Source organism: Pteropus vampyrus, unplaced genomic scaffold (assembly GCF_000151845.1).
Source record: "Pteropus vampyrus isolate Shadow unplaced genomic scaffold, Pvam_2.0 Scaffold479, whole genome shotgun sequence".
NCBI lineage: Eukaryota > Metazoa > Chordata > Mammalia > Chiroptera > Pteropodidae > Pteropus > Pteropus vampyrus.
The window spans coordinates 107,255-119,276 of record NW_011889260.1 but is presented as its reverse complement, the minus strand read 5'-3'; the positions used below and the strand labels follow the sequence as shown (position 1 = coordinate 119,276).

The following is a 12,022-nucleotide window of genomic DNA, read 5'->3' as shown; positions in this document are numbered from 1 at the left end:
AAGCATAATTGCTTACAAAATTTGCTTAGTAGTTCTTTTTTGGCTATCTATAGAGAATTATGCAAACTTCGGAATAGGTGGAGCAGGGTACCAAACAACTTTTACCAGCAAAGCCCCAGTTTTCTTTTGGGTGCTACACAGAATGCCATACTCTCTAATACAAGGCTGTGACATTGTCCTTCTTTAAAAAATCCTGGTTTTCCTGCAGTGTGATCATTTTAGCTCCAATTTAATTTATTATTCTGGACCAATTTGCTTCTAAGGTTTTATCTCCATTAGGTCCATAAATACATATTGCTGAAGAATGATTTGCATATGTTTTACTTGGTTGACATTTTATATTGGTGCTCTAAATTCATATTTTCAACTGGGCTGTGTCGTGCAGTGGCTAAGGCCATAGGCTCTAAAAGGAAACTTTTGAGTTTGTATCTAGGCTTCTTCAGTTATTTAGTGTGAGGCCTTGGGCTAGTTAATTGCATTACTGTGCCTCAGTTTCTCTTCTCTAACATGGGGATAATGCACTACCTACCTCACAAGGTCTGTATGAGCATGAAATGTGCTTATCCATGTGAGGTATTTGGAATAGCGCTTGGTCAATTCATAGCAAGTGCTATTATCTAAGATACGTTTTGTTCTGAACAGAAACTGTATATTACTTGAATATGCACCTGTAGAGCTGTATGTATATTCTAAAATATTTAAGTCTATCAAAATGATCTGCATTTAAGTGTTATCTTCAATATTTTATTGGAGGTATCTAACAGCACATTAGTGAATATTTTTCTTATTTGTAATACACATGTCTCTGTAATAATCTTTAAAATATAGTACTTTGATATTGGTTTTTGATGAGTTTTCTTTGCTCCTGAAAATGTACTCTTTAAAAATTTATTTTTTAAAGGTACTTTTTCTGAAAAAAATAGACATTCTGAAAATTCATCCATTTTTAGCTTTATATCATCCATCTGCAGTGAAAACTCAACGAAAGAGATTTAGTATTTAAATATGTGTGAACTTTTCTTGCCTTTGCCAATGTTTTAATTCAGATATGACAGAAATGAGTATAAATTATGTCAAATAAGTTTTCTTAAGTTGCTCTGGAAATTGATGCAGACCTTTTTGCCTACATTTCTACAGCTACAATCAACCTAAATGCAGCCAATGATAGTTGGTTTGGCAGCTTAAAGGACACAATCCAGCATCAGCAAGGAGAAGCAGTTTGGGTCTCTGAAGGAAAGGTATGTGGCATAAATACTCTGCTGTGAGGTGAGACTCTGCGTTTTGAATCTTTTCTCAAGAGGATAGTGAATGTAGTACAGCCATGCGCATTTGAAGTGATTCCAAAGTATGTGCTAATCAAGTTTGACATTTTATAAATTCTCTGAAAAATAATAAAATGAAGGGGCTTTTTTAAAAAAGCAGAATGTAATATACGCAACCCTACATTCACTTCCTTTTTACTTTTAACGTAGTAACTAGTCATGTATTCCAAGCACACTAATCAGAGCTTACAAGATCTCTAGCTGAGCACCACAGCTGACAAAGGACGGGGAAACTGAGAGTGGAGGTGAGAGGTGAGTTTGAGGGCCATGGAGAACATGGTTAAAAATTAATAGAGAGCAGAAAAGTGAACAGAGGTGGAATCATTTGCTTAGAAAGAAGGTTGGCACAGAATGTGTCTTAGGCATTTGAGTAGGTGATAAGAGGACGTTAGGAAATTTGCGTAGGCTTCTAAGATTGGCTAGTTTCTCATCCATGGACGTAGCTTATGCACAACTCTACCGAAGGGAGGATACAGACAGAGTATATGATTTTCTGCGGTTCTAGGAGCCTATGGTGCTAGTCTTCTGTAGTCCAGCAGAATTGAAGTAGCTTGTGGGACCATAGAGGTACAGTTTCATTGCAGAAGTGAGTCGATATCCAGTGAGATTGTCGAGTCCTAGTCTTGTCCTTTGGGAACTGCATATTTAGTCAAGATGTCTAGCCTCTCCTGAGCACCCACAGTCTGCTAAGACTCTGTGCTAGCCTCCTCACTGACAAGTTGAATAGGACAGAGTTTCTGCCCTCAAGGATTTGGGAATCTGGTGGCTGAACGAAGGGGTATGCAGCACAAGTTAGCGTGCATTTTTTACTAGGAGACAAGTACTAGCAGAAGAAACTCGAGAGAAGCCAGATTCTGGAAGAAAAGCACAACAGTCAGAGGAAGCGGACTCAGTAGCGTTGTAGAGGATGGATGGTAGCAAGAATAGATAGGGTGGAGAGTTCCTAATTTGAGTTTCTGCACAAAAATTAACATAGTAATTTAAAGCCAAGTGATTCAGGAAAATAAAGGTGACTTCCCTTTCTAGAAAATGTCACGGTTTTAGTCACTTGGCTGTGCCCTTGGGAATTTTCTTGAGTTCCCACTCCCAGGAGCCCTAGCACACACCACTGACCCTCCGAAACAAATTCCTCTAGATGGAAGGGATGGATGATGACCCTGAAGACCGCATGTCCTACTTAACCGCCATGGGCGCGGACTATCTGAGTTGCGACAGCCGCCTCATCAGTGACTTCGAAGACACCGACGGTGAAGGAGGCGCCTACACTGACAATGAGCTGGATGAGCCAGCCGAGGAGCCACTGGTGTCTTCCATCACCCGCTCCTCGGAGCCGGTGCAGCATGAGGAGGTGAGGTGAGGCGAGGCAGGCCACAGGCTGCGAGGCCATGGGCAGGAAAAGAAGGTTTGGTGTTTCACTTGAATTCTTCTGGATGACTGTTAATTCAGGATGCTGTAGAAGGTATTTCTAGGGGTTGGAACAGATGACTTCTAGGGATTCTCTCATTCCAAGTCAGTGCCTGCATCGTCGCAGTAGTGGTCCATGGGAAAGTGGGACAGGAACTGAGCGCTGGGAAAGGTTGCGTGGTCAGCAGTTATCACACCGATGCCCTTGGGCATGATGGGTAAAACTGAATGGCGTTATGAGCCAGCTCTCCAAATTACAGGTGGAACATTGCTTTTTAAATGCAATATTGTTGTATTTACTTGTAACCTTTGATTAGGTCTCTCTCTATATCCTCTTAGGTATCCTTGCCCTTCTCCAGCCTACCTCTAACCTTTCTAATACTGCCAAAGCTCCTGAGTGTTTCCCCATCAGTTTCCTTCTCTCTTGTATTTCAGTTTTTGAATTGAGTTCATGATCACATATGTCTGATCACATGTACTATGCATCCACTGGCTAGTGAATAGACAGTTTCTGTGATCCTAGAAATCACAGTGATAGGCACTAAGTTAGGACCAGAGCAATTATTAGTTACACCTCAGAGAACATTGGGATAATGATCTTTGTAGATGAGATTATCCATATATTTGGATAATTATTGTTGTGGACTTCCCTTTAGCAGTTTAGCTCATTTCAGTGAATGATTTTATTTTTTATGAAAAAGAAGTACCAAAAATTAAGTTGAAAGGGGTGATAAAATCCACCATGACAAAAAAATTAGTATATACCACTGGACAAGTTGTAAAGAATAAATTAACTCCTCAGTATCTACAGATAGAGACGAGCTAAATGCTTAAAAATGTTAAATGCCAGCTATAAGTGACAAAAGGGATTTTAGACTTTAGACTTTTTTTTGCACTTTAAAGGAAGAGACTACTACAATGGATGCATCTAGTTTAAAAAAAAATATCTGAAATATTTGCTAATGGGAGCATGCCTAGTATCTGCCTTTTCTATAAAGAAGCACTGAGTCAGTATCTGAGCTTATGCAAATTATGAACTTTTATGCAAGTTATAACCCTCCAATTCTGAATGTGTGCAAGTCTTCAGAACTCCAGCAAAGCAGACGAGTGCTCTTTTCTCTCTGCTTGGATGTTCTTGTTGTGAATGAACCTTTATGTCTTGTAGAGCATAAGGAAACCCAGCCCAGAGCCACAAGCTCAGATGAGGAGGGCTACTAGCAGAGATCAACTTAGGGACACTAGCCCACCCCCGGCATTCAAACCAGAGCCGCCCAAGGTACGTGGCTGGGAAGAAGCCCAGTATGGGGAGGGAAAGGAAGTGGACGTCCCTGGAACTCTCTGCATAGCCAGGGAAGAGCGCACACTATAAAATGGCTTTGAATTGTGTTTTTGACTCACCATTTCTCTTAGAACTTCCCTTTTGACCTATTTGGTAAAACCCAAAATTAGAGAAGGGTGAAAAGTTAGGAAGGAGGTAAAGGAAGGTTAAGGAGAGTGTACAATTCTAGGACTGTTAGTTTTTTAAAAAAAATTAATCGATTGATGTAGAAAGATGAAAGTTTGACAAATACTGCATGCCCAGAATCAGCAGTCTCAGAATCTGCTTTTCTGTCCAATTAGAATGTTCTGCCCACAATCTGATAGATGCACCAGAAAATGCTTACTGGTGATTTGCTAAAGAAAACGATCATCACAATTTTTTAGTAACTCTTATGATGATGATGGTTTAATTTATTTTTTAAATAAATCATTATCCAGAATAGAATCAATATAAGAACACATGGGTGTTTGTCATATGATTCTTTATCTCCTCTCTGAATCAAAGCTGTGACTATACGCTTTTCCTTACAACTCAATAACATTTCTCTATTTAACTCGATAATTTAGGCGAGAAGAAAGTACTGATGTATTTTGTGAGCTATTAGAAGTAATTAGTGACCTCATAAAATATATCAGTGACAATTTACAAGCTGGCCTAGGACCGAACTATGAAAGGAAGATGGCCATTGATGTGATATGCCCTCCCCCATCCCCACTCTGGTCTCATCCATGGCTGGATATGGGCCCAACCTCCAGGCCAGGGCATGCACCCTTGGTGTGGTGTGAACTAAGGAGCCCACTCTTTGATCCTGAAGCCTGACTTGTTCTGAGGTTTCTCCAAAGTTCTAATCCCTTCCAGTGTGAAATGAGGTCTGATCTACCTCTGGCATTTGCTGGACTCCCAGCACTTCCCCAGCATCCTCTTGATTTCCAGAGCTTTTATTCTTTTCTGTAGGGAGCGAGGTAGGGATCAGGTTGCCCAATCAGTGGCTGTTTGCCCTGCCATATTTGATTTTTTTTGGTCAGAATGGTATTTTTTGACCAACTTTGGAAACTGATCAGGAAATGGAGTGTATTAAATCACTAATATAGATGTGAAAATAAACCGAAACCCAAGATCAAAATCTGTCATTGCTCTCTGCAGGCCAGAACCCAGAACAGAGAAGAGTCCTTCGAATACTCCAGATCCTATGAATACAAGTCAAACTCCCCCGCAGCTATGGCTGGTCACGAAATTCTGGGGGCATCTGCCAAAGGTCATCCTCCTCCCGTTGCAGCGAAACCTTCCTTTGGCCGGCCTATACTGAAGCCCTCCACCCCGGTCCCTCCCCCAGAGAGTGAGGACACGGGAGAGGGCAGCGAGGGGCAAGATAACACACCCAAGTCTGTCCTGGGCAAAGTGAAAATATTTGAGAAGATGGATCACAAGGCAAGATTACAGAGAATGCAAGAGCTCCAAGAAGCACAGAATGCAAGGGTAATTGTTTTCAAACTACTGGGTTGTCTTAGGGTGTCAGCAATGAGCATTTTAAATGGGTTTCATTTCAGTAGAATGGTGTACAGTCCTTTTTCCATTGCCACAGACATAAAAGGGACATTCACGTGCATGATGTCAATGGCACATCCTGTATATGTCATTTCTAGATTGTCAGCTATTTGTGTGTATCTCTTTTTCTTCCAATCAAGAAAGCCTTAACAATACAGGTGAATCAGATTATGTGCTTTGTACTTGAGAACATTATGTCGGGTTCTGGAATGTGGAAGTGTGACAAGAGAATCAGTGCCGCTCGGAAGTTATTTTTTGTTAAAACATTTGCTGTGTTTACTGAGTTCTAATTTGCTCCCAGATTTGCCATAGAAACCAAGCAAACCTTGGGTTCTAAAATTGACAAAATGATAGGCCCTTAGATTGTACTTTTTTATATTGTTGTTTATATTTTTGTACCCTGAGCAGATATAACCTTTCAAAAGTTAAAGAAGAATTTAGGTAAAGGTCTGTGGAGCATATTTTGCCCGGTGGATATGGGAGTTTTCTTCATTTAAATCTATCACAACAGCAGTGCTTCTTAGCGTTTTTCTTTGTTTCTTTTTTTTACTGTGGTAAAATATACATAACATAAAATTTACCATTTTAACCATTTTTAAAATGTTCATTGGCGTTAAGTACATTCACATTCTGTACACTTATCTCTTATCATCTATCTCCAGAACTTTTTCATCCTCCCTAACTGAAACCCCGTACCTATTAAACTATTCAGCAGTTATTTCCCATTTCATGCCCCCCGCCACCCCCAATCTCCATCGTCCCCTGGTAACCATGCTATTTTTTTCCTCTGTGATTTTGACTACTTAGCATCCTCATATAAGTGGAATCATACAATATTTGTCCTTTTGTGACTGGCTTATTTCCCTTAGTATAACGTCCTCGGGGTTCAGCCATGCTCTAGCATGTGACAGAATTTTATTGCTTAAAACATTTTTCCTACTTGACATGTACCATTAGGCATCACACAGCAGCATGGAAACTAGAGAGTTGCTTCTATTTTGCCTCTTCTTGAAATGGAATTAGAAACCAACAAGTGACTATTCAGTGATTCATTCTTTCTTTCTTATTCTTTTTTGTCTTAATCACCACAGATTGAAATTGCTCAGAAGCATCCTGATATCTATGCAGTTCCGATCAAAACCCATAAGCCAGACCCTGGCCAGTACACAAGGTAAGGGCTGCTTGACAAGTATAGGTCTGCAAGAGGGGCTTACCTCGGACTTGGACTCCTAAGAAAGTATTTTCTTTATTCGCATTTCAAAGTAATAAGATTTTTTTCCTGGTCAGTGGTTTGCCTTACCTATTTAGACAAATTTAATTTTAAAGATAACAGAATCAAAATTTCATGGTAATTTTGTCTGTGTGCTGAAACTCTGACAAAGCGTAATCGTTGACATTTCAAGTCAGTCCCCTTTGACACTTTGAAGCGCAGATATATTAAATTGTAATAGGATAGCACATGAGCAAACTTCCTGGGTACGTAGACCAGTTTCGTCACTGCTGTTTTCTGGCTCCAAGCCAAGCTGCTTAATTCCTTTGCATCACCTAGCGAAGTCAGGCCACTTGTGCCGACCTATGGTTTGAAGGAAAGATAACAATCAATTGACGATGTTGGTAAGATGCGACATTTTAAAAAATGCTGCCTAAGCACTGGGAATTACCACAGTATCTTCCTGTTGAACTTTTACACTGCATCATTTCCTGCTTCCGAGAATAGTGCAAAAATAAATCACATTTCTTGTGGCTGTTCTGCCTGGAAGCTAGAGTCTAATTTTACAGCAGTAGAAAACTAGGGGCAAATTCTACCAGTCAAACAGTAGCACTTGTGCCAATGAACTTAGGGGTGGGCAGGGCACCCCTTGTCTAGCTAGGGAATCCTTAGGTTAGGGAGCACCTGGAGGGCTTCCTCCTTCATTACCCAAGCGGGCATCAGCCTTGACCTATTACTCTTATCCCCACTCCCATAACTCTGAACCTGAAGAGGGGCCAGGAGTGTCCCTGGTTTGTCAGCACAGTGTGTCTCAGAGGTAAGTGGTCTTGGGTGATTGTCCACTGTGCATTTAACCCTCTCAATTTTTTAGTTCCAGACCCCCTGAGCCACAGAAAGGTCCTTCCATACTCTATCAAGATGCCAGAGGAAGTTATGGCAGTGACGTGGAGGAGGAAGAATATCGCCAGCAGCTGTCAGAACACTCAAAGCGTGGTTATTACGGCCAGCCTTCCCGATACCGGGACACAGAGTTGTAGGTGTCTGAGAATTGACTTTTCGTACCCAGCTGCCGCCACCTCAGAGTACCTGCGAAGCCACGGGATGGTTCTTTCCAGTTAAAATGCACCGTGGAGATGTGCCGGGACTTGAGTTCCTGTCCAGGGGACAGCCAAGCAAATTCAGAACTGAAGGCTCTATTTGTGGGGCTGGGTCTGGGGAGGTTTTGGCTTTTTGCTCAGAATTCAGAGAAACACTACAGTTTGATACTGTTTCCTGCTTCAGTGGACCAAAATCTGTATTAATTCTGTTTGCATATTTTTAACATGTCTATTAAGAATTAATAACTACTTTTCCTCATTAATAGCTGTCTTCAAGGACTGTTTCAATGTGAGACAGAATGTGAAAAAAAGAATAGAAATACTGTTGGACTCCAACTAAATTCAAAGAAGTATTTTATTACAACTTTAAGTGCCTTTGATGAGAAGTGTCTTAAATTTTCTTCCTTTGAAGCTTTTTATGCAAAGCCATAATGGACTAAAACCTTTTGACTACATTTTCATACCAGTTTAATAGCTATAGTTTTCCCTGCACTGTGTCATCTTTTCAAGGCATTCGTCTTTGTAATATTTTCCATAAATTCTGACTGTATGTATATAGCTATTCTTGGTAGTTTGGCTACCAGTGTTAAACAGGTTGAAGACCAAGAAACTGGTATAGAAAGTTTTTGTTTGTATAAAACTATGTGCTCCACAAAAGCAGATACTCAAGACAAACACAATTTCCAAAAGTGTGTGTGTGTTGACAACAGTTTTATAATGTAATAAAAAGGAGGACATCGCAATCAACCAATTTGCTTTGTGGTGGATTTCTACACTGATTCCTATTTTTAAATGCAACTTGTATTTCAGTTATTGATCATATAAGTGAGGATGTGCCCCTTGCTGAAAGTTGGAATATGGAGACATAGGAAAAAAAACAAAATAAAAACTACCCGTAATCTCATTTCTCAGAAAACTTTAGTGCATATCCTCTAATTATATATTTGTGGATGTCTGTGTATGTTATACTTGGAGGTAAACTATGTTTGGAGTTCTGTTTCTTAGCTTTTCTATTTAGCATTCTATCATGAACATTTCTCTCAGGTATTAAAACTCAGGCAAACATTGCTAATAATTAGAATAATACATTGTGTGACTGCTTCATAAGTAGACTGTTCTGCTATTGTGGCTGTTTGTAATGTTTCCAGTCTTTTGCCACTTTTACATGAAGTATACCTCTTTATATATGAATCTATTTTCCTATGTCTGTGATCAGCATTTCAATCCTTTTCTGCAGGTAGGTTCTCAGAAGTGGAATAGCTGAGCAAAAATATAGGAACGTTTTTAAGGCTCTTAAAGTTTATTGCCAGATTGCTTCCTAGAAAAATCGCATCAATTTATACTCCCACATTCACTCTTTAAAGCCTAAAATATGTTTAGAATTTAAGGACGACAGTCTAGGAATTTAGGCTTGTATGAATCCAAAGTATACTGATTTTAGGAAAGGAAAAGACTTTTGGTTCCGTTAAGGGTCTATTATAATATGCATTGACATAAAAGTGTTAAGCTTGTGATTTAGTCGAGTTAGAAATTCGGCTGACTTATAACTGAGTTATAAATATATCCTTGGTTGTGTCTATCAATCTGGGTGCTGAAATTCATTTAGTGCAGTAGATCAAACTTCTGAGCAGTCCTCAAGGCACTGACTCAAATCTGCATGTTTCATAAATAAAAGCCACCTTTTGTGGATAGAAAAAGAATACACTGGTTAAATATATGATGATTTAGTTTGCATATGTCCTTTAAACACAGGAATGAGCCCTTTTGCAAACTCAGGGGAAGAGAGGAGGCTTTTTAGCAGGAGCTAGGCTGTCATCTGATCCAGCACTATTTTTGTAATACCTTAAGTGGTGCAGACAGGCAGAACCTCTGATCCACAGAATGTCCCATAGTATGCCTGATAGGCCACCAGTATCTGCCCACCTCCTTTTAATTCATATTCTGCTTTGTTCGGGGAAGGATTTAAGGCTGCCTACAATATATGTGTAGTATAATTAAGGAAAATGGGTGCTAGGCAAATGAAGAAAGGGGAGAATTTCAAAATAGGAATGACAAAGCCACAAGCGAGAGTAGTGTGTAATGTAGGAGCTGTCAGGGCTCCTCTGCTGTCCCAAGGCTAGTGTGGCGCACGTGATCTGATTCAGAATGTCCCTGAGTGGAGAAAGTTGTTTGGAATTTTCTTCCCCTCCAGCATTCTGTTTATTCTGTGGGGTCTTAGGTTGCATCATGCAACTATCGCTACTTATTTGCAAGGATGATTTTCGAGGTACGTTTCTTAACTGTGTTCTTTCATCGAGGGCAAAAGCACAATTCCAAGGGCCACTCAGTGAAAGTTATGAAGAAAGTACCCAAAGCTGCAGTGTAGAAACACCACTATGCATTTTGGCCTAATCCAGAGATCAATGAAAGAGAGAGGGGCAGGGGAAGAATATTTGAGGGAATTGACTCACATGATTATGTAGACTTGGTAAATACAAAATCCGCAGGATAGGCCTGTAACCTAGAGACCCAGGGAAGACTTACAGTAGATCTGCCTCTGAGGATTAGAGGAGAGAGGAGCAAAGAGAATGAGGAACTGGAAAAAAATGAGGGAGAAAGGCTGGACCTAAACCAGAAACTTCCCATCCCCCTTTCCTCCTCTAATCCCCCATCCACTGGCACGCTCTTTTCCCTTCATCCCTCTTCCCCACCAGCCATTCTAAAACAATTCCATTAAGGACTACAGGAAGTATAGAAGGGCCAAAAGGACCTGTGGGAAACATAGCTGATAAATACACATAAACCTCATTAGAAGCACAGGAAATGGGAACCATAGCAAGATACTTTGGAAGGGTTTGAAATAGGAGGGAAAAGTTCTGAATGCTTTCGAAATGAACACACCTTTGAGTCAAAATGTAAATGATTCAAATATCAAGTATTTAAAAATATCAAAATGATGTTTTACACCAATAAATATACTAGCATTTATTACTTGAAAATAGCAGGCCAGAATATAAAAGTCACTAATGCAGTGCCTACCCCAAATCAAATGTTAATTCCTCCCTTGGAACTAACCAGGAGCTGGCTTCCTGTTATCTCTATCCTGCTGTCACAGCGCAGAGAGGTTATGAACTCAGATTCTGGAACTAAAGCGATTTTATGTTCAAACCCAATTTTTGTCAGTTATTAGTTCTGAATTTGGGGCAAGTTACTCAAATTTTTTAAGCTTCAGGGTTTTTATTTTTATAAAATACGGATAGAAAATTATAATACTATATTATATTTTTGTGTGTGTATCACTTTAATAGGATGGTATACATAAAATGTTTGCAATAGTAACTGGCACAAAATAAATCCTCAATAAAAGTATTATGACTATCAATGGTATCACCATACTAATTTAGAAACCTGAGTGGAATTGGTGTCTTTGATTTTCTTACTCTTCCTCCAATTGATGACCTATTTTATTCTGCTTAAGAACTATTTTTACTTTGTCCCTCCATCCCTTTTCCCATAGCCACTATCCTAGTTCAGACAGTTGTAAACTCTCTAATCCAGGTAGCAGGCAGAATCTATTTCTAACATTGATCTGAGAATGTTTCCCTTCTGCTTAAAAAGACAGTGAGAATTCCCCTTGCCTAGACCAAAGTTTAATTCTTTTATTTGTTATTGAGACATAATTGAAATGTAATAAATACTGTGTAAGTTTAAGATGATATACAATGTGTTGATTTGATACATTTATGTATTGCAATATGATTACCACCTCGGCTTTAGCTAACACCTCCATCACATCATGAAATTACCGTTTCTTTTTTGTGGTGAAAACAATTAAGATCTAGTCTCTTATCAACAAAATTTAATCCTTTATCATGGCAATCAAGGTTTTTCTGCTGTCCCCGTGGTAGACTGCATCATTGGCTCCAGGTCTTCACCCTTCTCAGTTACGTATGTCCTTTGCTATGTGACTACTGTTCCTTCCACTGAAGAGTCTGAATCTATTTTCTCAATCTTTGGCTCTAGGTTGACCACGTGACTTGCTCTCTTGTACATTGCCATCATATGAGAGGAAATTTCCCAGGCCACCTGCTGTCCGCTGAGCAGGATGAGAGAGATGTAGAGCAGAAACATTCCAGCTGAGTCC

The 12,022-nt window shown here is 39.7% G+C and overlaps 1 protein-coding gene across 5 annotated transcripts in view; it reads left to right on the top strand.

Annotated features, from left to right (window-relative positions):
- TJP2 (tight junction protein 2) overlaps window positions 1-8,803 on the top strand; it is a 103,181-nt gene extending 94,378 nt beyond the window's left edge. For 3 of the 5 annotated variants that reach the window (XM_011382492.2, XM_011382490.2, XM_011382489.2), the window contains 6 exons: window positions 1,138-1,238; window positions 2,458-2,670; window positions 3,892-4,002; window positions 5,191-5,523; window positions 6,684-6,763; window positions 7,674-8,327. In XM_011382492.2, coding sequence (XP_011380794.1) covers window positions 1,138-1,238; window positions 2,458-2,670; window positions 3,892-4,002; window positions 5,191-5,523; window positions 6,684-6,763; window positions 7,674-7,839 — 1,004 coding nt within the window. In that variant the 3' untranslated portion in view covers window positions 7,840-8,327. Of the gene's footprint in view, window positions 1-1,137; window positions 1,239-2,457; window positions 2,671-3,891; window positions 4,003-5,190; window positions 5,524-6,683; window positions 6,764-7,673 lie in introns of all 5 variants that reach the window. The other 2 variants (XM_011382488.2, XM_023524588.1) reach the window with 2 other exon arrangements.
- The last annotated feature ends 3,219 nt before the right edge of the window (window positions 8,804-12,022 follow it).